General features: G+C 53.4%; 2 protein-coding genes across 3 annotated transcripts in view; one reads left to right on the plus strand and one right to left on the minus strand.

Annotated features, from left to right (window-relative positions):
* Positions 1-20,329, plus strand: part of SCTR (secretin receptor) — a 64,600-nt gene extending 44,271 nt beyond the window's left edge. The window contains exons 8-13 of the mRNA XM_068543699.1: positions 7,218-7,278; positions 8,746-8,815; positions 12,123-12,214; positions 13,987-14,113; positions 18,918-18,959; positions 20,032-20,329. Coding sequence (XP_068399800.1) covers positions 7,218-7,278; positions 8,746-8,815; positions 12,123-12,214; positions 13,987-14,113; positions 18,918-18,959; positions 20,032-20,178 — 539 coding nt within the window. The 3' untranslated portion in view covers positions 20,179-20,329. The remainder of the gene's footprint in view (positions 1-7,217; positions 7,279-8,745; positions 8,816-12,122; positions 12,215-13,986; positions 14,114-18,917; positions 18,960-20,031) is intronic.
* Positions 20,330-22,274: 1,945 nt separating this feature from the next.
* On the minus strand, positions 22,275-27,692 carry TMEM37 (transmembrane protein 37). 2 transcript variants are annotated; one of them, XM_068544025.1, is made up of 2 exons: positions 27,625-27,692; positions 22,275-23,085 (listed from the first exon to the last, which is right to left on the minus strand). In XM_068544025.1, exons 1-2 carry the CDS (start codon positions 27,643-27,645, stop codon positions 22,495-22,497), a joined length of 612 nt encoding a protein of 203 aa, XP_068400126.1. In that variant the 5' UTR covers positions 27,646-27,692; the 3' UTR covers positions 22,275-22,494. The 2 variants fall into 2 exon arrangements, with proteins under 2 accessions (XP_068400126.1, XP_068400125.1); XM_068544024.1 differs by lacking the exon at positions 27,625-27,692 and adding an exon at positions 25,038-25,246.
* Between the last annotated feature and the right edge of the window lie 80 nt (positions 27,693-27,772).

Consider the following 27,772-nt stretch of genomic DNA (forward strand, 5'->3'; position numbering starts at 1 on the left):
ACTCTTGATTGGACCAGCTGAAGTGTTACACACATCCTTGAACCAATCACAGGGGCCTGAGAGAATGGAATACACTGATTGGCTTAAGCTACTCAAACCACATAGCTTCCCAAAGGAAATTCAGGATTCAGTTTCCAGGAAGGAGGGGAAATGGTAGTAAGACAGCTAACTGCAGGCCCCACTGCTTCTCTTCCCCCTTTCCTTTCTGGTCCATGAAGATGATAATAATTCTGATTTCTTGAGCACCTACCGTATGCCAGGCTTTGAGCTCAACACTTTGCAAGCATTATTTAATCATCACAACAACCTCCAGAGGCCTCTTAGAGGAACCTTGGCTCAAGAGACATGACATAACATGCTCAGCTCACACTGTAGACAAGGGTAGAACCAGAATTCAAACCAAGGCCTGTCTATTTGCGAAGCCCCTTAACTCTTATTCTGCCATAAACAAACACCCATCTATCCATCCTTCCATCCATCCGTCCATCCCTCTGTCAGTCCATCCACCTGTCCATCCCTCCACCCATCCCTCTATCCATCCATCCATCCATCCATCCATCCATCCATCCCTCCATCAATCCGTCCACCTATCCATCCCGCCATCCCTCCATCCATCCCTCTATCCCTTCCTGCCTCCCTCCCTCCCTCCATCCATCAATTGTTCATTTGATAAACATATGTAAGTTACCCACTGGGTTCTAGACAGAGTCAGGTTTCTGTGAGTGACTCACAGGCTTACAGGGGTAGTCATGTGTAGTAGCCATTAGCTTCATTTACTTTCCTCTTGGTGCCTTTAATTAAGAAGTGCTCCTGCCAGGAATGCCCTCCACTGTCTTTTCTGCTTGTCTAAATCCTTTCGTGCAAGGGCTCTGTCTCCTCATCAGACCATCAGGGAAGTTGCCTGAACCAGCGGAGTTCACTGAGCCCTCCTGCTTCTGAACTCTGGCAGCCTGATTAGCACATGACCCTCAGTCAGCAGGAGATGTAGGGCTCTGCAGATCTGGATTTCCACATAGGCCAGTAGTTCCAGGGAGCCTGGGACAAGGGGCTTGCCTTGTGCTGCTGACTCTGCCCCAGATGCCCCCAGTGTCTAGCCAACTCACTGAGCCTTGACTCCCAGATCTGCCGGGATTTCCCTGTACGAACATGGACGGTTTCGTCAGCTATAATGTCAGGATCATAATTTGCTGAACTTTCTTTGAGCACTTCTTTGTGCTCAGAAGGGCTTACGGAGATTACAAAAGCAAAAACAAAAATGGTTCCATCGCTCCAGGGGTTTGTAGTCTAGCAAGGAGACAAAAGTGCATTGTGATAATATCTCCATCATGGGTTTGTAGGAGGTTTAAATGAGATAATGAGAGCCTTCTTTTCTTACTCAAATATATTTTTTTAATGTTTGTTTATTTATCTGGCTGCACTGGGTCTTAGTTGCGGCACACAGGATCTTTAGTTGCAGCAGGTGGGATCTTTTAGTTGCAGCGTGTGGGATTTAGTTCCCTGACCCGGGATGGAACCCGGGCCCCCTGCATTGGGAGCGCAGAGCCTTAGCCACTGGGCTACCAGGGAAGTCCCTCTTCCTCAAATATTTATTGAGCATCTGCTATATGCCAGGCCCTGGGGATAGAGCAGCACATTAAACAGCAGGGGTTCCTTCTCTCTGTGCCTCTCTGCCTGCGCAGCCCCCAGGGGACATGAAGGGACTCAGGAAGGTCTAAAGCTGTCTGCGAGAGGCTCTTGTCTTGCAGGAGCAGCGGCCCCTGCCTCAGTTTGTACTCACCCCCCTCCCCAGAGATAGGTTGCTGAAATGAGTATGTGGCCACCATAAAACTTTGCAAAACAAAAAAAAAGTTTTTTTAACGTAGGAAAAGAAATTACCGTAGTCCCATCTGTTGAAGATTTTCTAGGGTTTCCTTCCAGACTTCCTTTATACTCCCAGTTTTTCCCACGTGGTTGCAGTCGTCCTGTATGTAGAATTTTGGATCTTGCCTCTTTCCACGAACACAGACGCATGCTCTGCATTCTTTCGAATCTTCAGTAAGCATTTTTAAGCACTGTGTGGCTGTATGTAACCAAACACCTATTTTTTGGATGCTTAGGTTGTTTCTCATCTTTCACTGTGATAAGCAACACAGTGAGGAGCACGTCTGTGGGCAACGCTTATTCCACGTGTAATAGAGAATCCTGGCACTGGGACCCCTGAGTCAGAAGGCACGCGCTTTCCAAGTTTTTACTACTTATCCAAAGCTTTCACTTTTTCACGGTGCCTGGGGTGTCAGTCTGTGCCCAGGAAAGGGCGATACCTCTGGCTTTCATAGGAGCTGCGTCAAACTCCCGTTCACGGAGGGACCTCACGCTGGTGCTGCTCCAGCTGGAGCTGCGCTGGAACCACGCAGAGGGCACGTCAACCTGGCTGCCTGGGCCCCGCCCCACGGTCTCTGTCCAGCGGGCCGGCGGCGGAGCCTGAGACCCTGCACTTCGAACCAGGTCCCAGGTGAAGCCGACACTGCTGTTGCCGGGACCACAGTGAGAACCACGACCTAAGCCATTACCCGCTTTTCAAACTTTTCCACGACTCGCTGTTAAAGATGTAAGACAGACGGTCTTGAACAGGTGGCCCTCAGAATCCACGTTTGCCCAAAGTACCCGCAGCTGAGGCAGAGAAGTTGTTTTTTATCAAAGCCACACGTGTACTTGGTTTAAAGAAGTAAGTAGAACTACAAGTCTAAAATGAAAAACAAACAGAAGCAAGCAGCTCCTGAAGAGGTTCCCACTTCTGCCACCAGGTGTAACACCCTCCAGCTCTTTAGCTGCTCCCCTTGATATCTGCTCTCATGCTTCTAAACAGTGTTCTACTGTGTCTCGATTTGTCCATCTGAGGCACTGTTTTTTTCTTTACCGTCTACTCACATCCTTGGCCCGCTTTTTAAAAAATATCTATTTGCTTATTTAGCTGCGTCGTGTCTTACTTGTGGCACGCAGGATCTTCGCTGCAGCACGCGGGCTCTAGAGCGCACGGGCTTAGTTGTCCCTCCGCGTGTGGGATCTTAGTTCCCAGACTAGGGATCCAACCCGCGTCCCCTGCGTTGGAAGGTGGATTCTTAACCACTGTACCGCCAGGGAAGTCCTGAGGCATTATTTGTTGACTCCTTGTGGTTAAAGGGAAGGGTATAAAATTCTTCATCTGCCACCTCCATCCTCCCGTTAGAGTCTTTCACAGTTTGGGGCTAAATCACAATATTCAGTGTATATATCATCATGTCTATGTAGGTACTGTTTACTACAGAGCCAACCGGTGTACATTGATTTTACTTCCAGTATTTAAGTTTTTATATTTTATGGAGTCATTTTTTAATTTAATTTTTATTTTATTTTGGAGTATACTTGATTTACAATGTTATGTTAGTTTCAGGCGTCCAGCAGAGTGGATCAGCTATACATATACATATATCCACTCTTTTTCAGATTCTTTTCCCATATAGGTTATTACATAACATTGAGTAGACTTCCCTGTGCTATACAGTAGGTCCTTTTTGGTTATCTATTTTACATATAGTAGTGTGTGTGTGTTAATCCCAAACTTACGGAGTCATTTTTTATTGACTCATTTTGTGTTGCTGTCATTCATTCTCCCAAATTCTCAACAGAACTGGAAAACCCTCCAGCGCTGGTTCCCCATCATCAAATGCAACAACGTGAAGTCTATTAGTTCCTATTTGTTTAGTTTATTCCTGCTGTATTAGTGTCCTAGGGATGCTGTAACAAGTTGCCACTTGTCTTCAAACAGCAGAAATTTATTGTCTCCCAGTTCTGGAGGCCAGAAGTTCAAAGTCCGGCCTTGGCAGGGCTGATTCCTTCGGAGGGCTCTGAGGGACAATATGCTGTATGCCTCTGCCCTTGTTTCTGGTGGTTGGTGGCAGTCTTTGGCCTTCTTTGCCTTGTGGGAGCCTCACTCCAATTTCTCCCTCCATCTTTACATGGTCTTATTCCCTCTATGTCTCCTCTCTGTGTGTGTATCTCACGGCCTTCTTAAAACGATGCCAGTTATATTGGATTAAGGTCCTTATAAGTATGACTTCATCTTAACTAATAACACCTGCAAAGACCCTATTTCCAGAAAAGGTCACATCCTAAGGTTCTAGGGGTATGAACCTTTGGAGGGGGATGCTATTTAACGTGATACACCCACCCATGTTCTTTCTAGAAGAGCCTTCTGCCCTCCTGCTCTATTTGGGCTGGTCATTCTCTAGACTTGCTCAACTCCCTTAACCTTCAGGCTGAGATTTCCTTCGTTTTCCTCCACGAATCCTATTCCTTGACTTCTTGTCTGCCTCTCTTTGGTTTACTGTCCAGTCGTGTTGGAGCACATCCTCCAGTGTCTGTCTTAACAAAGAGTGCACGGGAGCTACATTTTTTTTTTTTTTTTTTTTTTGGCTGCGTTGGGTCTTCGTTGCTGCACGCGGGCTTTTCTCTAGTTGCGGCGAGTGGGGGCTACTCTTCGTTGCGGTGCGTGGGCTTCTCATTTGCGGTGGCTTCTCTTGTTGCGGAGCACAGGCTCTAGGCTTGTTGGGCTTCAGTAGTTGTGGCGCATGGGCTCAGTAGTTGTGGCGCACGGGCTTAGTTGCTCCGCGGCATGTGGGATCTTCCCGGACCAGGGCTCAAACCCATGTCTCCTGCATTGGCAGGCAGATTCTCAACCACTGCACCACCAGGGACGTCTGGAAGCTACATTTTTTTGCATTGCATATCTAAACATATCTTTGTTAACTTTCATGCCCTATTTGTAGTTTTGCTGGGCATAGAAATTAGGTTGACAGTTATTTTTCCCCAGAATTTTGAAGGCCTTCTGTTTTGGCATCTGGTGTTATGCGACATGCCATGTCGTTCTGTTTCCTGAGCCTTTTTACTCACCTCTGTATAAGCTGTAGAATCTGTAGAATCTTCTCTCTGTCTCCTGTGTTTTGAAATATCATAGGGATTGCCCCCATGCAAGTCTGTTTTCATCCTTTTGCTGGTATGTGGTGGTCCTTTCATCTGGAAACTCACATCCTTCATTTCTTGGACAGTGTTCTTACACTGCCCCTTTGATCATTTCCTTCCCTCTGGTTTTTAATCCTCTTTTTCTGAAACTTTTAATCAGATGGTGCACATCCTGGAATTGGCTTCTAATTTTCTCGTTTCTTTCCTCTTACTTTTCATTCCACACTTTGTGTTCTGCTTTCTGGGCAGTTCCTGGTCTTTATCTTCCATCCCATCTATGGAGTTTTAAAAATCTTGATCATCATATATTGAATTTCCAAGCCCTCTTCCTTATTCTCTGAATGCTCCCTGTTTTCGGCATCCTGTTTGTGTCTTGGAGAAGTAATCGTCCCTCTGATCTCGCTGATGATATTCCTTGGAATTGTTTTGCTCAAGTTCCTCGTACAGCCTGTATGGTCTGTTTCCTCTGAGTTCCTTTTCTCTGGTTGTTTTGGTCCTTGTCTTTTATGTAATCAGCTTTCCTCAGATGTTGATGACCTTGACTATTCATATTTAAGAGTGAGTCACTTCGGTGTTGACTGAAGGCCCTCTGTGTGGGTGTGGAGGGGAGCGGGGGGGGGGGGGGGGGGGGGGGGGGGACGGGGACACATGTCTCTCAAGGGAGACGGGGCTGGAAGTGGCCGCTGTGTTCGTGGGTCCTCAGCATCGGTACTAGAGGCCCTTTGTCTGGGGCTGTTTGGTTCCTCCAGGGAAGAATCCTGTCATCTCCTGCCTGGGGTGGGGTTTGGAGGGCTCGAGCAAGGGTGCAATCCCGGCTGTTAGGAGTCTGAGAACTGAGCAGCCTGGGGGTGGGCTCTTACCAGTCAGCGGATGACAGGCATGCCCATTAAAAATAGAATCTGAGCTGTATTTTATATAACTTAAAATTTTCTAGTAGCCACAGTAAACACAGTAAAAAGAAACTAATTAGTTTCACTAATTAGTAAAATTAATTTCAGTAGTATATTTTGTTTAACCCAATATAACCAAAATATTAACATTTCGATGTATAATTTTAAAAATCATTAATAACATATTTTACAGTCTTTTACTCCTGCACATCTTCCAAATCTGCTCTCTTGCACTTGCAGCACGGCTCATCTGAGAGCAGCCACGTATCAAGGGCTCAGTGGCCACACGTGGCAGCACAGGTGTAGACCATCTCTTGGTCCCCGTGCCCAGCTGAGCACCCCTCCCACCCTCTGCTGGGCCAGAGCCCCATTCCCCCTGGCTCTGTTTCTCCAGAGAATGCCCTTCTGTCGGGGATGAACTCTTTGGCTGTAGGAGGGTGGTGCTGGTCACCTGGGGTGGTTCCGTGCTTCCTGTCTTCCAGCCCCACCCTCTCTCCTGCCTGCTGGCGTCCCGGGTGCCCTCACCACCGGGCCCGGGCGCCTTCCCAGCAGCAGCCCCCATGCCGCGCTGTGTTTCAGCTTCGTCTGCTCTGGGACATCCGTTACTGCTCCTCTGCCAGCTCCCAGGTTCCTAAGTGTGCTGACATCTCTCGTGCACTGTACCCTCCTTGCCCATTCTTTGTGCTTATGGGCTTGTAGCTTTTTTATTTCTTTACTCTCATGTTGGGGGGGTTTCAGTGAGAAACAGAGATAAATGTGTAAGTTCAGTTTGTCACGTTCAGCCAGAAGTCAGGAAGTGTTCTTGTATTTTATCTTTAAATTTCCTGTGTACTTATACAATTCTCTAGTCCAAAATGTATTTTTGTTTACATAACATTGATAGCTTACATTACCAGTTGAATGGCCAAGCTTTTTACAAACCAATATTCAAATAAAACTAAATGTTCTCCTGTGGCCTTGCATCCCCCCCCAGATATCCCAGTTTGAGAAAAGGGCTCCACCAGTGGCCTCCACAAGCTCCATGGGCCTGCCCAGGGGCCCTGGTCCCCTCCCTTCTCCCCCGCAGAGGTCCTCCGGAATCTGGCCCAAGCTCCCAGGAGCCCCCTGCCCCCCAGTGGCCTTCAGGATCTGTCTGATCCTGCCTCCATTCCCAGGGATTCCTTGGCACCCTTGAAGCGGGAGGCTGCAGATTTACACAGGATGGCGAGGGGGTTTCCATGGCAACCAGACCTTGGCACCTGCTTGCTCCCTGGCCTGGAATCACTGATTGTCCTGTCTCTCATAAAGGTGCTGAAAATTGAGTCCTCTCCTTTCTGCCCCCCCTCCCCCCCCTTTATTTTTAACTCTCAGGTTCCCCAGCCATTTTTGTTGCTTCGTGGGCTGTCACCAGACACTTTCTGGAAGATGTCGGGTAAGCTGGTGGACGGAGGGAGGTAACGAGGGTATATTTTATCTTGTCCAGCGCTTCCAGCAGGATGGATCCTTCTTTGGAGCTGTTACCTAGGAGAGGCCTGTGTCTCAGGCCTGGGGCCACAGGCGAGCTCTCTGCAGCGCAGGCTGCCGAATGCCCAGCCCTCCTGGGGCGGGCCGGCCCAGCCGCTCTGTGGTTGGGTCAGGTGCCCGACGAGAGCTGTGAAACACTGGCAGCTGTTCTAAGGGCCACCCCAGCTCTTCCTCTCCTGGCAGCTCCCTCCTCCGACACGGGTGTGTGAGTCCCGCAGGCCCAGGAGAGCAAGAGAGCAGCCTTATAGCCCTGACGGGCACCAAGAGCTCTAGTCTCGTTCTCCAAAGACTTGGGCTCAGGGACAGGGTAAGCCCGGGGGTTCCTGGGAGCGGGCTCGTGGAAGGAAAGCATGGAAGACGCCCGAGAGGAGGTGCGGCAGCCGGGCCGAGGGGGAGGGAGGCCGTGTGTCATCAGTGTAATGACACAGCCAGGCCGGAGAGTGGACGAGGGCAGACGAGGCATGCATGTGTCTTGCAGTCCAATTCAGTCCAAAATAATCCTTCTTTTTTTTTAAACATTTTTTATCTCTTTAATGTTGTATCTATTTTATTATTTATTTTTGGCTATGTTGGGTCTTCGTTGCTGCGCATGGGCTTTCTCTAGTTGCGGCGAGCACGGGCTACTCTTCGTTGTGGTGCGTGGGCTTCTCATTGCAGTGGCTTCTCTTGTTGCAGAGCACGGGCTCTAGGCTCGCAGGCTCAGTAGTTGTGGCTCGTGGGCTCTAGAGCGCAGGCTCAGTAGTCGTGGCGCACGGGCTTCATTGCTCCACAGCATGTGGGGTCTTCCTGGACCAGGGCTCGAACCCGTGTCCCCTGCATTGGCAGGCGGATTCTTAACCATTGTGCCACCAGGGAAGCCCCCCAAATAATCCTTTTGATTGGATAAATTCCCTTAAAAAAAAGTCTGGATTTTCAGCTTCTTTAGAACAAATGGAAACATTTCCTATGTGCCCTTGTGGCAAAAATGAGCTGAACAGAGTTGTGGCCGCCTTAGACCAAGCACAGGCTCTCCAGTTGCCAAGTGCCCCTGTGCCTGATGTCCCCGGGGCCGAGGTCACACGTCAGTCACCCGGACACTTCACTCCCTGAGGTCAGCTGCCCGGCCACCATGCTCCCCGATGCATGTGACAGCGTGCTGGCTTTGGGGCCCAGAATCTTCCATCTCAGGTCCGCACGCTTCTGCTCCCAGATGCTCCCTTGGCCCCGGCAGTGCTCCTGGGCCGCAGAGGACGGTCAGTTCTCAGGGTGCTGAGCACACAGCCTCCGGGGTCAGGACCACAGTGTGGGTCCTTCCCGCAAAGGGGACGTCAGAGAACTAGTCTCTTCTGATCAGCCAGCTCCCCGCTCCTTGTGATGCCTGGCTCTCCCTCCCTAGGTGCTGGGACATCAATGCCAACGCGTCCATCTGGTGGGTCATTCGAGGGCCTGTGATCGTCTCCGTCCTGGTAAGTGGCCGTCCCCCTGAGCTGGGCTCCAGCGGGAGAGACCAAAACAGGACCGGCTTGCAGGGCAGAGGGCCAGGGCAAGGCCAGCATTGCTGCCTCTGGGTGTGCGGAGGGATAAACCAGACCTTCCAGGGGCTGGGCAGTGGCAGGAGGGTCTGGGAGCTCCGCGCCTAGAGACCGGTGGATGGGAGGGCAGTGAGGCAGGTGGCGAGAGCTTGCCTTCGCCTGGTCCACGGTGGCAGCTGCGGTGTGGCGAGCAGAGCTCCTTCCCCAATCTGGCTCAGGCTGGCCTGAGATTCCCCCTCCCCTGGTGCAGAGCACTGGCGCTTGATCGTTTTCTCGGTGTTCTCTGGTTAAAGTGGGCAGGCTCGCTGAGCTGGGATCACAGGAGGGGGGTTGCACCTGGGGAAAGCCAAGTTGCCAGACTGGTCTTGGGCCCCTGTGGTGCTGTGATGGGGACAGGCCCGGAGGGGTGGCCCCAGCGGAGAGATTCAGGAGGGACTCGTGGACAGGGGAGCTCAGGGGTCTCGACCCTGGCTGGACTCTCAACCTGGGAGCTTTCTAAAAACAGTGATAGCAGAGGTGCAGGGTCTCCTTGTCCTGGGGAGGGGCCTGGGGGCTTGTCTTGGTTTTAAGTTCCCAGGTGATTGTGCTCTGCAATCCAGAGGCCCTTAGCTGAGCCTGTGGGCCTGGATAAGAACAAGAAAGACACGTGGGGCGGGGGGCACACTGGGGCAGCCCCTCTCCGGAAGTAATGTGCACAGGCTCAGAGGAGCGCCAAGGCTGCAGAGCCAGGTGACAGGACGTGCCCCTCCTGGGCTCACAGGAGGGCAGCACAGGGCAGCAGCCCCCTCCTCTGCTGATGGCTGAAGGGCTCGCCTCCTGGGGCCATCCGTGACCACCTTCTTTCTTTTTTCAAAAATAATAGAATTTTATTTGATGCTACCTACCATCTCGACTTGCAATAGGAGAGCTGGAAATTGTAGAGAAATCCGAGTAGCAGCCACGTTAGGCCACTGAGTAGCTCAGGAGAGTATAACGACTTCCCATTTCTGCTTTTCTTAGCAGGTGTGAGGGCCGTTCATTAATCTGGAACCACTCAGGGAAGAGGGTGTCTGACACGGTAGTAATGCAGGGTGTACTGCTAGCACAGGGAGTGCCTAGTACTTTAAACAAGACTTTATTTTTGCTCCCCTAAGACACTGCTGCCCAAAGTCATTTTATGGTAACAAATAATTTGATTATCATTTTTACTTGCTAACCTTAGCATAGTGTTTTATAATCTGACTAAATTGAAGCTTAAGGGATAATGAAAGATACTAAGCTTTCATTTCCTACTACAGTCAATACGCTGAAAACAGTATAATGAAATCTGCTATTATTTACCAAAAGTTGTTTTTTGTCAGCTTGTCACATGTAGATAATGTGTCAGAACCTTTTTTATTAGGTTGATAATGTGGTGGAAAAATATTGACTCTATCACTAACTATGTTTTAATAAGAATGTACTTGTTTTTCTGAAAAATCAAAATATATTGTCATTTCTAAAATAATAATAATGGAATTCATGTAAAAAATTGGAAAATACAAAATGTATTTTTAAAAAGGGAATAAAATCACCCATATTTTTAGTGCCTAGATGCACATTGTGATCATGTGCTTTTCCTTCCTGTTTTTTTCTTTGAGCACATGTACTTTTTCAAAAATGCTTAATATAGTTTTGTGTCCTAGTTTGTTTTTTTCACTTAGCAATAGATGTAATCTTTCCCACGTCATTTGAAATTATTTGACCAGCTGATGTGCTGTAGCTGCATAACACCGAGCCAGTTTCCCTGCTGTGATTGTGGGGCTTGGACAGCCCAGCCCGCGAGAACCCCAGGGCCCAGGCTGCTTTCACTAGACTGTAGTCTCTCTAGTGACTGACGGATGTTGGGTGGGCACTACTGATGCAAAGTTTCTCCCTACCAGCCTGTCACGGGGCCTAGAATTCCACTGTTTAAGACTCATCCTTGGGATAGTTAAGATTTTCCCTCTTGCTTTCAAGTTCTCCCTATTAAATTAAATACAATTCAAAGGCAAAAAATGAAATAAGATAAAAGAGGCTTTGTTAGTTTACACCACGCACGGCTTAGAGCAAGATGCACAAACAGCGAGCTGAGAAGTGTCCTGAAGCAGGGGCGTGGGCTGGGGTCCCAGACAGGCCGCTAATCCTGTGTCTTCTGGCCAGCGTCCCCAGGCCCCAGGCTACTTGTCTGAACAATGAGGGGGCCCAGCCAGTCAGCTCCACTGATCCTGCTTCTGCAAAATGATCTAGAGCTGGTGGGGGAGGGGAGGAGAGGGGCCGACGCACGGGCAGCTTCATAGTGTTGCTGGCACTGGGCACCGGAGTTGGGGAAGGGGGCACCGAAAGAAATAGACTGCGTTCCTGTCCTTTAGAAAGTGAGGATTGAACTGGTGATCAGTGGACGCACACACATGCTTGCGTTTGGCCCTTTCAAGTATTTCAAGTGCTCTTACGAGTAGCGTCATCCCTAACTACAGTGAATCAGGAAAAGGAGGTACAAGAAGGCTTCCTGGAGCTGGCGATTGACCTGCAGAGATTCTGTAAGTCTCCGAAGCAGTGGTTCTCAAAGTGTGGTCCCCAAACCAGCAGCTTCACCTGGGAGCTTGTTAAAAATGCAAATCTTGGGAATTCCCTGGCGGTCCAGTGGTTAGGACTCCGTGCTTTCACTGCTGAGGGCTTGGTTGCGGAACTAAGATCCTGCAAGCCATGTGGTGTGGCCAAAAAAAAAAAGCAAATCTAATTTGCATTTACTAAACCATAACCTTGGGGGTGGAGCCCAGCAATCTGCACCTTAAACTTTGAGAACCTCTGCTATAAAGCCTTTGCTACTCAAAGCGTAGTCCGAGGACCCGCTTTAGCATTCATTCCCTGGAGCTTGCTAGAAATGCAGAATCTCAGGCCCACTCCAGGTCTGCCTTTTAACAAGATTCCAACGCATTCCAAGTGTGAGTAATCCATGCTGCAGCTGAGCAGACCTCAGAGCTCCTGAATCCCAGGGGCGGGGTGGGGGTGGGGGGGCGGTGCTGTGGCAGCCGTCCCTGCCCAGACGGTGTGTTTCAGCAGCACACTGCCCAGCCCCCGAAAGGTCTGGGGGTGGCGGAGGGAGTGACGAGCTGAGCTGTCCTGGTGTGGCCTGCAGCGCCTTCCCTGCCCGGGGGCCAGGGCCAGGGCCAGGGGCCAGGGCCGGGGGCCGTGCTGGGAGAGCAGATCACCCTTAGCCCCACCTCTGCCTTGTGTTTTACAGATTAATTTCATCCTTTTTATAAACATCCTAAGGATCCTGATGAGGAAACTTAGAACTCAAGAAACAAGAGGAAGTGAAGGGAACCACTATAAGTAAGTGGAGGGCCAAGACCTAGGCACGCTCGCTCAGTCAGTCAGCAGGCATTTACTGAGCACCTATTGTTTACCCAGCTGGTGCTGGGCACTATTGGAGGTGGAGGAAAAGGAAAAGCCGGGACCTGGGAGTTTACAGTGGACCAGGGGAAGGGAGAATGGGTCCATGTGACCCTGAGACCCAGCCCTGGGGGTGGGGAGAAAAGAAATCTAAGCAGGATCCCTGGAGGCAGAGATCTTACCCTTGGGACAAGGCTAGGGAGTCAGAGAGTGGGCTTCGAGGACCTAAATTCAAATCTTTACAGGGACAGTGGCCCTCCTTGTCTGTGGGTTTTGCATCTGAGGATTCAGCCAACCTTGGATTGCAGATTGAAAATATTTGGGAAAAAAAATTCCCAATCAAAACATTTTCATTGTATGAGGTATTATACGTAATCTAAAGATGATTTAAATATATGGGGAAATGTGCGTAGGTTATATGCAAATACTACCCCATTTTATATAAACGACTTGAGCATCCAAGGATTTTGGTGTCTGCGGAGGGTCTGGAACCAATCCCCGTGGATGCCGAGGGTTGACTGTATTTTCCAGCTTTCACTAGACCTTAGCTTTCACCAGACCTTAGCTTTCACCAGATTTTCAAGATAATGTGATCCAAAAATACTTTAAAACCTTTAAGATGTTCAAGAAAGATGCTGTGTTAGTCTGCACAGCCTGCCACAATGAGATACCACAGATTGGCTGGCTTAAATAAGAGAAGTTTATTTACTCACAGTTCTGGAGGCTGGAAGTCCAAGATCAAGGTGTTGGCAGGTTTGGTTTCTCCTGAGGTCTGTCTCCTTGGCTTGTAAACGGCCGCCTTCTTGCTGGGTCCTCACGTGGCCTTTCTCTGTGCACCTGCATCCCTGGTGTCTCTTCTTACAAGGACACCAGTTGGTCGGACTACGGTCCCACCCTGATGGTCTCATTTAAACTGGTCCCTGTCTGCAAGTACAGTCACATTCTGAGGTACTGGGGCTTAGTTAGACCTTCAACTTAAAATTCTGGGGGAACACAGTTCAGCCCATGACAAATGTTGAAGACAAATCGGTGTCCAACCAGAGGCTTTCTCTGTCATGGTCTGAGTTTTGAGAATCTGGCAGAGGCCTGGATTACCGGGTGACAGATTCCCCAGGATGTCACTAGAGTAGTGGCTCCAAAGTAGGGGGCAGCTGGGGATCCAGGACAGAGTTGCCAGATAAAATACAGGATGCCCAGTTTAATTTGAATTTTGGATAAACAGCAAATAGTTGTTTAGTACTTACATCAAAAAAAACACTATCCATTGTTTATCTGAAATTCAAATTGAACTGGGTATCCTGTATTTTTGTTTGCTAAATTTGGCCACCCTAACCTGGGAAGAAAACAAAAGAGCTTCTCCTTACAGATATTTATTATCAAACAAATGAGAATGCTGGTTTTGCTAATAACACATAAGACACAGCGTGATAGTAGTACATGCAGATACGTTATAAATCAATAAAGTTATTCATGTGGGTATGGGTTCAAAGCGTTTTACTGATAGGGCGCATGAACAGAAATTTGGGGACTGGCCGTGGACTGATAAGTATTGAATCCGGGTGACGGGTACGTGGGAGCTGGAGATTTTCTGAAACGGAAGTAAAAACAAACAAGCGGCGGGGACACTGCTGCAAAGCCTCCTGCAGTCAGGCGAGATGGGGGTGCCCCTGGGTGTGGAGGGGCCCGAGACCGCAGCGCCTCTGTGTCCTCAGGCGCCTGGCCAAGTCCACCCTCCTGCTGGTCCCCCTCTTCGGAGTCCACTACATAGTCTTTGCCTTCTCCCCGGAGGATGCCATGGAGATGCAGCTGTTCTTTGAATTGGCCCTTGGCTCCTTCCAGGTAAGCTCCAGGGGCTGTGGCTTCACGGTGGGAAGAAGTGTTCTCTCTCTCCTGAGAGAAAAGTGGAGAGGCCAAAAGCCAGGTCTTCCCGGAGGCAGAGGGATGCCTCATTTGGCAGAGACCCACGAGACGCAGGGGCAGGACCTCACCGTGCTGCGTGACCCACAGTGGGACCCAAGCTCCCCACCAGTCACGCGGGGGTGGGAGATGCAAGTAAGGAGAGAGAGACTGACTCCAGGGAAGACGAAGGGAACGTAGCCCAGCACACACGATCACACAAGTCTTGGTAATTAGAGTCAAAATAATGTAAGCACCGAGGGCTCGGGCTCAGCCATCAAGGAGTAAGACAGGAAGATGAGTGTAGTGGGGGAGTGGGCGGGGGGTGGAAGGCTGTGCGAAAGAAGGATAGCCTCCTCTCCACACTGGGAAGTCCATAAAAAACCGCCCCAAGCTGAAAAATTCAGAAGTAGCAACATCCGCATATAACTCAGAATCAGTCAAGAGAGTTCCAAGTCGCTGCCTCTGAGAACAGGAAATGGGGCAGGGGTGTCAGCAGCTTACTGTTTTTTCGTTTCTTTTTTTTGTGACGAGAGACATTTGACTCTTTGAAACCAATTACATACACCATTTACTAAAAATAAAAGCCAACTTTAAAAAAAGAAAACAAAGGTGGAGGGGCGGGGCGGGGGTGGGGGTGGGGGGTAGAAACCACCTACCTTCTAATTCAACAAGATGTTGCGAAGTTAAAAAATATAGTAAACCTGTTTGGACAGAAGGGGCTTTTAACATGAATCCCAAACTTCACAGTGTTATTTGTTTATTTACTCATAACTATCTCCTTCCAAAAATAATATGATGTAGCTTTCAGGGAAAACATACAAAGGACAAAAAATAAGTAGATGAGGGATCAGCGAATAAAGAAAATAAAGCCAAAACTGAGTTCATACACAGAAACAAATTTGATCAAGTTTTCTGAAGGTGGGAGAGGTGTGTCATAAATTTGGTTTGGAGCTTCCCAGTAGCCAAAGCAAAGACAGAAACACACTCTTTCAAGATTTAGATGAAAGCAGGCTAGTCCCTAGGGAACGGCCTGAGAGAACTCTCTCCCAGTGGGTTTTCTGGAAGAAGCCAGCCTGTCTTCAACAACACTGGCCATCCCGCAGTCTTCCTCACCTGGGCAGGCCTCGGCCTTGGGGCGGGGCTCAACGCCGCCCTCATTCCTGGAGTTCTGTTCAGGACGGGTGTGCCCAGCGTGGTCCTCCTGTCACAGCTAACTTCCAGGGAGGACGCGTCACTGGGAACACATTCCTGAGTGGGGTCTGGCCCTAACCCACGCCTTCAGACCCCCACCCCAGGGCTGTCCCCTTTGCTCCCTCTGAGCCCCTTCTCTGCCCAGAGACCCCTGCCAGCACCCCAGACCCGCAGAGCACCTAGTCGCTTGTGTAATCCGTGATCTTTTGCTCTGGGCCAGGAAGCTTCCACATAACGTGCGGGAGGCTGGGCTCACCGTGGCCCGTTTAGCAAGTGGGGGGGTCCAGGTCCAGACGGGTGGAAGGTCATGACCCGGCCAACAGAAGTGGGTAGTGACCCCGCTGAGGACCTGGAGACCCAGGTGTCATCCTGTGTGGGTGGGGACTTCCTGTCTCTGGAGCTGGGCTTGCGGCTGGGGCTGCAGACTGCTCGTGAAGGCCGTTCGGCTCCCCTCGGGAAATGCTTGTTAGGAGGAAACCAAAAGCACTTGCCTAAATGTTCCCATGGAAATGTTTACAGAGAAAAAGGATCTTTAAGACTTTCTTTTAAAAAAAGAACCACTGTTCAAATACAAACATAGATATCATTTTATTATATATTATACGTTTATACTGTATGCATATTTTTTAAATTTTGTATTATGGAAAAATTTTCCCATAATACAGAAGTGAAGTGGACGATATAATGAACCTCCGTGTGGCCCTTACCCTTTCATGGCCTGTCCTGTTTCACCTCTACCGCCACCCACATCATTTTAAGCAACCCCAAGCCATCGTTGTATTTCAAATGTAAATATTTTAGCATATATTTCTAAAAGACGAGAGCTTAAAGAGCACACACAGAACCATAATGCTATGATCACTGTCATATATTTCTAAAAACGAAAGTTTATTAGCTCCTCCTAATTGTAGAAATACTTGCTTGTTGAGGAAAATTTGGAAAATAAGGAAAAGTTAAAAGAAAAAGGAAAATCCATCGATAATCTCATAACCCGATATAATGACCTCTGTTAAAATGTCAGTGTGTTTACTTCTGTCTCTTTTCTATCCAAGAAGACACACACACGTACACACACAAAATTGAGATCAGGACGTGTGGCTTTTATATCCTCCTTGTTCTGTTTAATTCTTTATCATTCCATCATGAACGTTTCTCCAGGTCATTAAAATTCTTCAAAGACTGCATATTCTTTTGTTTTTTTTTTAATTTTTATTTATTTTTGGCTGCGTTGGGTCTTCGTTGCTGCTCACGGTCTTTCTCTAGTTGCGGCGAGCGGGGGCTACTCTTCGTGGCAGCGCGCGGGCTTATTGCTGTGGCTTCTCTTGTTGCGGAGCACGGGCTTTAGGCGTGCAGGCTTCCGTAGTTGTGGCTCGCGGGCTCAGTAGTTGTGGCGCACGGGCTTAGTTGCTCCACGGCATGTGGGATCTTCGCGGACCAGGGCTCGAACCCGTGTCCCCTGAATTGGCAGGCCAATTCTCAACTACTGCGCCACCAGGGAGGTCCAAGACTGCATATTCTTAATGACTGTATACAAACCGTGGAATTTCTGAAGCTTGCTGGCTGAGGCAGGCCGCCCTCTGTGTACCTGGGGCACGTCTAACCGGCCCTCACCCGGGGCTGCCCCCACCTCAACAGTGAGACTGTGTCTCCGGACCTTTGAGGCTGGGGCAGCCCTGGTCCAGTGAGATGGCAGCAGCCTGACCACCAGCTCCTGGCCTGCTGACCCGGGACTCAGTCCCTCACCTGTGAAGCGGGGGTCCTCCCCACCCACCTCCTAGGGCTCTGCAAGGATTGAATGAAGCACCTGGAACCCAGAAGCCCAAAATTACACAGGCCAAGCTGCGCCCCAAACCCAGCTCTCGTTTATTTCAAAGCCCGACTTTCACACCCTCTGACAGCGGCTCCTAATCAATGGTGCCCCTTCGAACCATCTTTCAGAGCTGCTGATGGTCTCACCCCAGACATTCGGAGTTGGGGCACAGATTGCACCCTGGGCCAGAGCTCCCAGGTGATTCTTATGTGTGGCAAAACTTGAAAACCGCTGCCTTGAGTCCGTGTTCTTGCCCCCGCCCCCCCGTGGTCCCCGTTCCATGTGGCATCAACCACACCTGAGACTCTTAGAGCAGATCCTTCTAGTTTGTAACTCTTGTTAAAACGCCAGGACTGGGCTTCTGTGGTGGCGCAGTGGTTCTGAATCCGCCTGCCAATGCAGGAGACACGGGTTTGAGCGCTGGTCTGGGAAGATCCCACATGCCGCGGAGCAACTAAGCCCGTGCGCCACAACTACTGAGCCCGAGTGCCACAACTACTGAAGCCCGTGTGCCTAGAGCCCGTGCTCCGCAACAAGAGAAGCGACAGCAATGAGAAGCCCGCGCACCGCAACGATGAGTAGCCCCCGCTCGCCACAACTAGAGAAAAGCCCGCGCGCAGCAACGAAGACCCAATGCAGCCAAAAATCAAAAAAAAAAAAAAAATTAAAAAACAAAACAAAACAAAAAAACACCAGGACTCCTGAGCAGTCGTGTGGATGAAGCCCACCATAAACAGGCAGGTTCACCCCTCTTTGGGGTCCTGTCCATGTCATAAGTAGCCAGGGGCAGGCCTGGCTGGCACTGGGGGGAGGGGCTGGGCCACCCGAGGTCAGGGCTGTGGCACCCGGGCCTCTGTGGGAAGCCTGAGGGCAGGGGCTTGTTAGGAAGGACAGGCCGGCCCTCGGAGGGCCCTGAGGTGAGCAGGGCATCCCGACTGCGAGGCCCTGCTCGTAGCTCACGGTTCCACGCGGGCCTCTTCGGCTCAGATCCCACATCTCCGCCCGCAGCCCCGCCTGGCAGGCTCCACGCCAGGACTCCGGGGGTACCACTGGGAAGAGAGGAGCTCCGGGTGCTAGCGGGGGAGGGCCCTGATAGGCACAGACCCCCACCATCCCAGGGAACCTAAAGCATACGTAGCCCTGAGGCCTCTGACCTGGACGTGAGGGGGGCTCACGCCCCACCGTTGGCTGGCCGGTACCTGCCTGCGACCTGCACGCCAGCTGTTCTGACCACACGCCACACATTTGTCTTTCAACGTGAGTAGCTGGCCCTGTTTAAACCTCTCCAGATTTCCAGCTCGTCTTGCAGATGAGCCCACCCAGGCCCAGGGGCTCCCGTGGGCTGCCCCACCCGCTCAGCTCCGGGCCGGATGGGCATGGCTCAGGTGCCGTTGTTGCTGCTTCTCCCAGATGGCCCGCCTCGCTAATTCCGGTGGTGACCTGCCTGGTCCCTGTGGCCTCCACTTAACGTAACTGGCACCACCCTGGTGCAGGGCCCCTCCCTGGACACGGGGGAGGTCCTTGCCCCCAAGCGTGTCAGTCTGTGTGGGTGATGCCAGCACAGCTGGGGCACTGAGGGCCGGAAGAGGAAGCCTCCGCTTCCCCTGGAGGGGGAGAGGCGCGGGGAGGCTCTGGAACAGCTGTGGGGAGCAGTGAGCTGGGGCTGGTGAGGAAAGGGCCCCAGGCGGGTAGGAGGCTGGGTGCTGGGCCCGCACTCATCCCGTTGCCCGGCTTCTTCCGCAGGGCCTGGTGGTGGCCGTTCTCTACTGCTTCCTCAATGGGGAGGTGAGTGTCCTGGGCTGCCAGGGTGCAGGGGAGCTCCCTCACAGCCGTACCTGGAAGGGGTGGTGGGGAGTGGGGTGTGGCGTTGGTGGGGGAGGCCGGGCCCTCCTGGCTTGGGTCTGTCTTCCAGGAGTCTGGGCTCACCTCATGGGAGCCCCAGGATCACCTGCAGGCCTTGTTAAAACAACTGCTGGGTCCTGCCCTGTTTCTAAACCAGCAAAAACAGGTCCCGTCAGTCTGGGCTGGAGGCTGAGAATGTCTTAACTAGCACCCCAGGTGATTCTTATCCTTGGGCAAGTTCAGGAAATGGAGGAAAGTGCAGGCACCCCAGCCCTAACCGCGGCTGCTGACTGCTTGCTTGATGGGTGATGTCGGTCACAGCCCTGCTCTGGGCCTCAGGCCTCTCATCTGTAAAATGACTGACTCAGGTGAAACGTTTGCTGCTCCGTCCTCTGAGACCTCCAGAGAGTGTGACTCCTGGCAGGGCGGGGGGGCTGCACCCCTAGCTGGAGGTCTCTGCCCTTGCCCAGAGCACCGTCGGGACGTGAGGTTCCTGGCACAGAGGCCGTGCAGTTGACATTAGTTGGATACGGTGTTGCACACAAGTAAAGCCTTCCCGTGACTGTTGATCATCTGGTTTGCCCCACTTGAATGGGAGTAGCCTCTGATGTTTTCCAAAAATTAAGCATCAAGTCTGGCCTCAAAGGCTTTGCTGCTACAGCTGGGGATTGTGAAGGAAATTCCCAAAGAGAGCAGCCCTTTGGCCCCCAGATAAGTTCCGAGCTTGGGTGGCTTCACGGGGATGTGTCCAGTTGCCCCAGGTGACCGATCTGGAGACTGTGGAACAACCCCCTTCTTCGGGACAGGTGTGCGGAGATTGCCAGGTGAAAGGACCCAAGGGAAAGGGGCCCCTCAATACCTACTGGACGTCGAGATGGTAAATCTGAGCGGCCTGCAGGAGGGGAAGGCCTGCCCGCTGGGCAGAAGTGGCAGAGCCCGAACGAGGCCCCAGGGGAGCAGGACCCTGGGCAAGGTCATCCTTTCCTCCCGGCTGACGGCTGGTCTCTGGGGGCAGGTGCAGCTGGAGGTTCAGAAGAAGTGGCGGCAGTGGCACCTGCGTGAGTTCCCACTGCACCCGGTGGCCCTCGGCTCCTTCAGCAGCGGCACCAAGGCCAGCCCCTCGGAGCAGAGCCGGGGTACCTGCAGGACCAGTGTCATCTGAGGCTGGAGCAGGGCCACCCAGACAGGCCAAGACGGGTCCTGAGGGCTGGCTGCTGCCCATATTCCTGCCAGATGCTGTGTGACCGCCCCTGTGACTATAACACCCCTCCTCCGGGCCTCGGGGCGGGGGCGTGGTGATAATTCCTCAGGACCGAGGGGGCCTGGGGCAGGAAGAGGGCCTGGGATTTGGGTCTGTTGAGTTTTCTGGGAAGACTTCAGGGGTCCCAGGAGGGGGCAGGGGAATAAACGGTAACTGGGATGAGACGTGGTATTTGTCAGTCCTCTTGCCCTGGAGCCACAAGGTGAAGGATGCTGGCCCCACCACTTCCTGGAGGACGGGGCTTCCCTGGTCCCCCTGCTCCAGTTTTCAGGGACAAGCTTAGCGGAGATTGAGGCCCTCGGCCCTAGGTGGACCCTCCCCACCCCTCACTGCAACTCACCCACCCGGTCGCTCTTCCCCCAGAGCCTTCTGACAGCCAAGTCACAGGGAGCCCAGGAGAGCCCCGGCCCTTTCAGTCGCCCTAGCATGGGATGAGGCACCCGTTCTTCCTTTCGGCTAAGCTATCTGCAGTACAGCAGGAAATGGGGCAGAGTCCCATTGACAGAAGAAAAACTGGTTCACCAAGGTCCTGTGACTTGACCAAGATACTCAGCAGGGAAGTGGCAGCTCGGTCCAGGGCTTCTGGTTTCAAATCCCCAGCCTCCAAGGCTATCTGTCTCCCCTGCTCCTGGGCAAGGGCAGACAGGGGCCTGTCTCCCCGCCCCACTGGGGATTTTAAGTCTCCCCCTGTACTCTGAATCTCAGTTCCCTCAATTATTAGCACTCCTTCCCTGCCAGCCATGTGAGGGTTAAAGGACTACATATTTGAACCCTTTTACAAAACGAAGCCTGCGTGCTCAGGGGAGAGCATGGTTGACAGAAGCAGAGGCGACCCTCCCCGCGGCTAGAGAAGAGGGCATCTTGCTGGTAGGTGGGCCCAGCTCTAGTCCTGGCTTTGGGTGACCCTGGACAAGTGGCCCTGGCCCCCAACTTCTGCATCTCACCCCTGCAGACAAGGTCACCCCCTTTGCATCTTATAGTCTGCTACTGGGGTGAGAAGGCCAGATACCCATTTTCCAGGGCTTTCTCCAGGGACCTTCATGGACTCTGTACACCTTGGAATCAAAAAGTTAAAAAAAAAAAAAAAAAAAATCACAGGAGAGGTAGAGGCACCCAAGTCCAGCCCAGAAAGAGGACCTGGCAGGGCAGAGACCAAAACCCCATGCAATCAGTGGCAGCCAGAATGAACCAGGAAAGGCCTGAATTCATCAGGTGGGGGAGGGGCATGGGGCTAGTGTAGAATGAAATGGGCTGAGGGCCACAAACCCACCTACTGGGCAGAAAAGGGACTGGACAGGGGCCAATTTGATGCACAGAAATGTAAAGTGGCCAGCAAGGGTGGAAATCTCCACTGGTTCCTGGTCCCCTCCACCTGCAGGCCTCTGCATCCAGGGTGGTTGTTAATCATTACCCGAGGTCGGGCCAGTCCCCAGTACCCCCTGGAGTCCAGCAGCTCCAGATACGTGCTCTTTGAAGTGTGTTCTAGGATAAAAATGGTACCCTGAGGCTGTCTGGCCCTTACCAAAGATGGATGCACACGCTTACCTCGAGAGGACAGTATTAGAAGCCAGGCGGGCCCTCCTGGAAGGGCTTCAGGCGGGATTCACAGGGAGAGTCGTGAGGCACAGGCAGCTGCTGGAAGCTGGGGTTATCCAGGGATTACGGGGTACCCCCGACAAAGGGCAGGGCTCAAATAAAGTCGAACGGTTTGAAAAGCTTCTACACCCCAGCAGCCCTGAACTCCGCCTCCCTGACATGACCAAAGCTGAAGCAGGGAATTTGCACAAGGCCCTTTGAGCTGGTGAAGAAAGTCCTAGGCACTGAATGGACACCCTTCGCTGACGAATGATTCACTCTTAGCAACCCAGGCGGCCCCAGGGACCCTACAGCCCATATCCCGGCAGAGTCAGTAAAACAGGTGTGAAAGGTACTTGGCTGTGCAGCCAGCCTGAGCACCAGTTACCTGAGCTATTCCCATCCCAGGAAGGACTCAAGAAAAGGTTTTAAAATACGTTTCTTCTTGTAAAATCAACATCCTAATAACGTGGCTAAGCTGGTGCAGCTGCTGGCTCAGAGGCACCCACCTGGCCTCTGGGCTGCAAAGGCCACTGGCCCGACCACCCCAAGGCCAAGAGGTGGCAGTTTGAATGTCCCATGTTGGAGAAGTCCCATCGTGACCCCACTTGCTGGTAGAACTCAGTGTCCTCGCAGGGGGGCCTAAAATTCTGCGGGCAGGCCCCAGGGGTGCGTGACGCTGTCAGTACGGCTGATGCTGTTGACGTGGAGGCCGCTGACGGCGCTCAGGAAGAAGAGGAAGGAGGCCGTGAACTCACTCCAGAACGTCAGCGTGAGGCCCATGAGCGTGACCTGGTTCCTGAGGAGGGTCAGGAAGCTCAGGAGGCCCCCGAAGGAGAGGATGAACGCGAGGAGGAAGAGGGCGGAGCCCACGGCCCACCTGTGCCACGAGCGGGGGTCCTCGGACACCTGGGACAGCATGAGGAGCTCCAGGCCAAAGACGGCGACCACCACGGCCAAGGTGGCCACGCTGCGGGCCACAGCCATGCCCGAGGCTAGCCCGGGCACGTGGGCCTGCCTCAGGTCTCGGAGGCAGTGCAGCTCAGCCTGGTTGGAGGTGGTGCAGAAGTGCCACAGCCCGAAGAGGCGGTCGTCGGCCAGGAGCCAGTGGCCATCGCAGATGGAGAGGGAGGAGAGGACCACGGCCAGGGAGGTGCACAAGATAATGAGCGCCCGGATGGAGGGGTCAGAGAAGGACCGGCGGGGCCTCCTTTGGGCCAGCAACTTCTGGGCCTGGAAGACAGCACGGGGCAGCATGAGGGAGGGCCCCCGCCACAGCCCACCAGCCTCCTCAGGGAAGACCCAGAACACACCTTGTAGCTTCCGACAGCCACGGTCTCCCAGGATGCCCGGGAAGCCCACCTTAGTCACAGCACAGACCCACCTCGTGGTGGGGCGGGGGGGACCCTCCTCCCATCCTACCTGTTCCCCGTCCGTCCTCCATTCAAGACCTATAAGCGTTGCCTGTGGATCCAGTTACTCATCAGGCAAAGAGCTTCCTGACCTTTCTTTAATGATCTTTATAATGAGTAAGAAACCCAAATTGTATTGACAGGCAAATCTTAGTCCATTCTGAAGTCAGCAAACCTGTCTGGCTTGGCTGATGTGACCTTGAGCTAGCAGCCAGCCTTGGCTTCTTTGTATGCAAAACAAGAATACTGCACTAGACATTATTAGCACATCAGTGAAGGTTACATAGCTCCCTCTTCTGGCCCCTGGTCTTCCCCAGTTTCATTCTAATCTGCACCCAGCTTTTTCAGCACTTTTCTTCAGTGCGCAGTGATATCTGCACTTTGCCCTTCAGTCTGGCTCAGCCTGTACTCCGCCCAGGACATGGCACCACTGTCTGTTCTAGAAGTTTCTGGGTGGGGGAGTCCCTGAGGCTCCCCTTCAGCCTATGGTTTCGGCCCTGCAAAAGTACACCCTATCCTCTCTCCTGGCAAGCTGGGCCAAGCGTCCAGTGAGGTGTCCCTTCTCACAGCCCCAGGACACCCCCAAGCCACCGTCCCCAACCCACAACCCGGAAGCAAAAGGAATGCTTCAAAGGGTAAAACTCCTTAGACGGCCCACAAGCCCTCCCAGGGCATCCTCCTGGCCATGCCTAGGACAAGCCTAGAACTTTCCTCCTCACACCTACTGGTCCCTCCACCCGAAAGGCTCTTCTCCCGGCTGCCCCCCCTTCTCCATTCTTCATGTCTCAGCTGAAACATCGCCTCCTGGGAGGGGTCTGTCCTGCCCACCCAACCCAGAACGGACCCCTCTGGTCACTCTCCGTCAGGAACCGTTCTGACAAGTTTTCCATTCCTGTCTGATTCGTAGTGGGAGGGCAGGACCGTGTCCCCAGCACGCGGTGCCGTGCTCAACAGCCACGAGGTCGAGTTTGCAGCCGCTGTCACTTCCATCTGAAGCTCCCTTTAAACCATCTCCTGCCCAGTCATAAATTACGCCCTTTAGAGTGTGTGTGGAAGCAGCCCAGGTCACGCCCCAGTTTGGGAGGTAAGCAAAGCACACAGCTCACGCGTGACGATCACTGCTAGAAAGCAAACCGAAAGGGGACTCTGGGGGTGAGCCCTATGCCAAGTGCAAGTGGAGGCTTCCAGAGGCGGTCTGGGCCGCCCCTCTCGGTGAGGGGCAGACAGCAGAGCCACGCTCCCGCGAGGCCCCAGGGTCCTTATGGATCCGGCTTGCTTTCAGCACTTCTGCCTAGTTAGGGTCCTGTCTCACCCTTAAACCTGAGTCTGGTAGAGATGCTCCATGGGGGTGGGCGTGGGGGGTGGGGGGCGGGGTATGTAAAAAAGGGAAACTCACACAGAGGTCAGGGGACCAGCCCAAGAGCATTCACCGAGATCACAGTAAAGCCTGGCACAGCTGCCCGACAACTGTATCATGTGTAGTGGGGGGGATGCACGCAACCGATGAATACCCACTGGGGCCTTCGTGTGAGGGGCTCAGTATGTGGTGAGGAGAAGGACTGGAGCGGCCAGAGGGACGCCCGAGGGCTCAGGACCCGACTCAGACCAGAGACAAAGGCAGCCTGGGGCGCTGTAGAGAGCACTCGGGCGGGGAGTCTGGGCTCTGGTTCTCAAACCGCATCCCCTCGTCTCCTGGAGGCCTCCAGGTGCTAAAGCAGGGGGCAGGGGGTCAGCTCCCGGCCCCTCACTTCACCCACAGCAGGTCCCTCTTACCTGCTGGAGCCGCTGGGAATCTAAGAGTCCGTACTGGATTTCATTAGGAAAAAACGGCTCTACTGAGAAACAAACCAAGGGAACTTGGAAACCTCTGGGACTACAAGCCATAAAGGTGTTTGTCTTTGCGCGGTTTCTTAACCTCCTTGGCCCTTATTTTCTCACCTACGGTTCCGCAGTTGCATTTTGTAGCAGGAGTTAAGTGATCCCTACAGGAAAGAGTAGCCATGAAGGCACCCGGAGGTTATATAACTCCCTACAGGTTGATAAGTTTCTAGGATGGGAAAACCCCAGACGCAGGCAACAAGTCACAAGAACGCAGCACCCAGAGGCCTTTTGACCTCAGACATCACGCTGTCTGGAGAAAAAGCACATGCCATCCTACCCTCAGCCCCACCTGTCCTGCACACAGAGTGGACTTTAATCTCCAGGCCCTCAGACATCACACTGGGATCAGAAAAAGACAGCTGACATCAGGTCGTTTTCCCCCTACTATCCCAAAGGAGGGCATCATTCAAACCCTGACACCAGTAAAACTCCCAAGGATTAAGTGAGATCATGTATATAAAGGTGCCCAGCACAGAAGCAGTTCCTGATTAATATTAGTAACAATAATAAGGTATCTTGGGAGTCCTTATTCCTCACCACTGCCCCACAGCCCGGCTGCCAGCACCTCTGTGAACTTGCAGTGATCCAGGGCCTGAAATCCTCTCCCGGAGGGCAGCTGGGCATCAGCGTGGTCAGTGGAAGGTCCGTGGACCAGAGGGTATGAGGGCAGTCTAGCCCTGCCCCTGACCCACCAGCCTCTAGCTCTGTGACCTTGGGCAAATCACTTTAATCTCTTAGGGCCTGGACTGTCTCCACTGAAAAAAAAAAGAAAAATGGAAGCATTTCCCTTTTTCATCCAGAGCCCCGAATGATTAAAGTAGTGACCTGTAGAACAGTGTCACGTGGCACTCCTGGGCCACTGAGTCCAGTGCCAAGGTCTTGTCCTCCTCTGTAACCCAGGACCCCATCTGATCCCGTCAACCCCTAAGTAGTGGACACTCTGGGCTGCTCACTACGCTCTCTCCACATCAACCCCCCGCCCCGCGCCCCTGCGCTTCCCTCCCCCCCACCCCCCCCCAACCCCTTCCCACTGCCCGCTCAGCCCAGGCCCAGGTCAGGCCCTCCTCCTCCTCAGCTGGAAATCTCTTCTACAGCCTCCTACAGATTAAGCCCGCTCCTACTGCGTGACCGCAGGGCACCGGTCAGGGAGGCGCAGGAGCCGGCCTGCTTGCCTTTTAGCGCTTTGACCTCCGGCGAGCTACGTATCCCCTGAAGATAACAGTACCTGCCTCCTGGCCCCCGGGTGGAGCCAAAACGAGACCTAAGCACCCCAACTGCTTAGAACAGTCCCAGGCCGGCGGTTACGTGCTCCTAGCATCAGCGGCGATTTTCAAGCCAGCACAGCGCCCCAACCCCGCGCCGCCGGCAGCAGCGCCCCAGGGTTTTACCTCATCTTCCCCGCCCCCCTTCTTTCACTAAAAGGTCAGTCTGTTTACCTGGCTACTCTCCTGCCCCTCCCCGCCCCCGTTAATCCTGCCGCAGTTTCTTCGCCTCTTAATCTAGCACTCGCTTCCCCCAAACCGCTCCGAAATCCCGGTGTGCACGTCTCTCCCCCGCAGGGCCGTCGGCTCCCGAAGGCGGGACCGCACCCGCTCCCACCCTCCTCACTGCCGGTCCCGGAGGCGGCCCGGCCGGGACCCCAGATTATGCCCAGCACGAGAGGAACTCGCTGCATCCGGCTCTAGGGTTGCGGTGTCCCGGCCACAAGGGGCTGGGGGCGCGGCCTGTGGGTGGAGTCTCTCCTGTTCGGGCCCAGAAGTCTGGTTCGACTCGATTCTGTCGCTGAGCTGGCCGCCACGGGCGGGTTACTTCACCTGAGCCTCGGTCACCGCATCTACAAAGTGGGCGCATTGGGATCAGCCGGAGTCTGCGCTGCGGGGCGCCGAGCACTTGCGGGCAGAGTCTGCGGGCCGCTCTGACCGTCCGGACCGTCCAGTCGGGAGGTGAGGAGGCGGGACGCGTCCGCTAGGGAAGCTCGACGCAGGGCATTGGAGAGCCGCACGCCCGGGGGGTAGGCGTGGGGATGGACCCCTGGCATCCTTCTAAGGAGAAACCCCATCTCTGCGAGGCGGGCCCCTCCCCTCTCTACAGCCTGTCCTGAGGTTTCCGCGTGCCCCAGCGGGTCCAACCCCTTGCCCGCCCCCCAAAATCAGTTTCGGGAGGGGAGATGGTTTTGCTGCCCCCGCCCAGGAAAGTCCTGGCTTCCCCAGAGATGCTTCCTCGTGTGACAAGGCGAGCCTCATTTTCGAGTGGATTCCGTCCATCCTCCGCCCCAGACGCGCCCCCTTTTAACAGGAGGGACCCCTCTGGTGCACCTAACGGATGGACACTGCGGACCCCAAAGAGAAGCACAACACTCCTCCCCAGCCGTTTGGGAGCCTCGGTGCCCGCAGGACCTCGAGGGGCCCGCGCCCTGGGCGGCTTCCCCCCCGACCCCGGCCGGGCCCCTCCCCGCACCCCGCCCCGGGCTCTCGCCCACCTGCACGCCGAGGGCTGTCATCCTGCGCCCGGGGCTCGGCTGCGCGCTCCCGCCTGGTTCCCTCGGGGCTCCCGAGCGCCGCTCTGCCGGGGCCGCGGCTCCCGACTCTGGACCTCTTCCCGGGGGCGGGGCGGGGCGGGCCGGGGGA

The sequence above is a fragment of the Eschrichtius robustus genome, chromosome 5 (assembly GCF_028021215.1).
Source record: "Eschrichtius robustus isolate mEscRob2 chromosome 5, mEscRob2.pri, whole genome shotgun sequence".
Lineage (NCBI taxonomy): Eukaryota > Metazoa > Chordata > Mammalia > Artiodactyla > Eschrichtiidae > Eschrichtius > Eschrichtius robustus.

Coding starts and splice junctions, on each gene's coding strand:
- TMEM37 (XM_068544024.1), bottom strand. CDS start 25,148: ATGGCTTGTAGTCCCAGAGGTTTCCAAGTTCCCTTGGTTTGTTTCTCA. Junction 23,086..25,037: donor ATTCCCAGCGGCTCCAGCAG/GTAAGAGGGACC, acceptor GCTGTCTTCCAG/GCCCAGAAGTTGCTGGCCCA.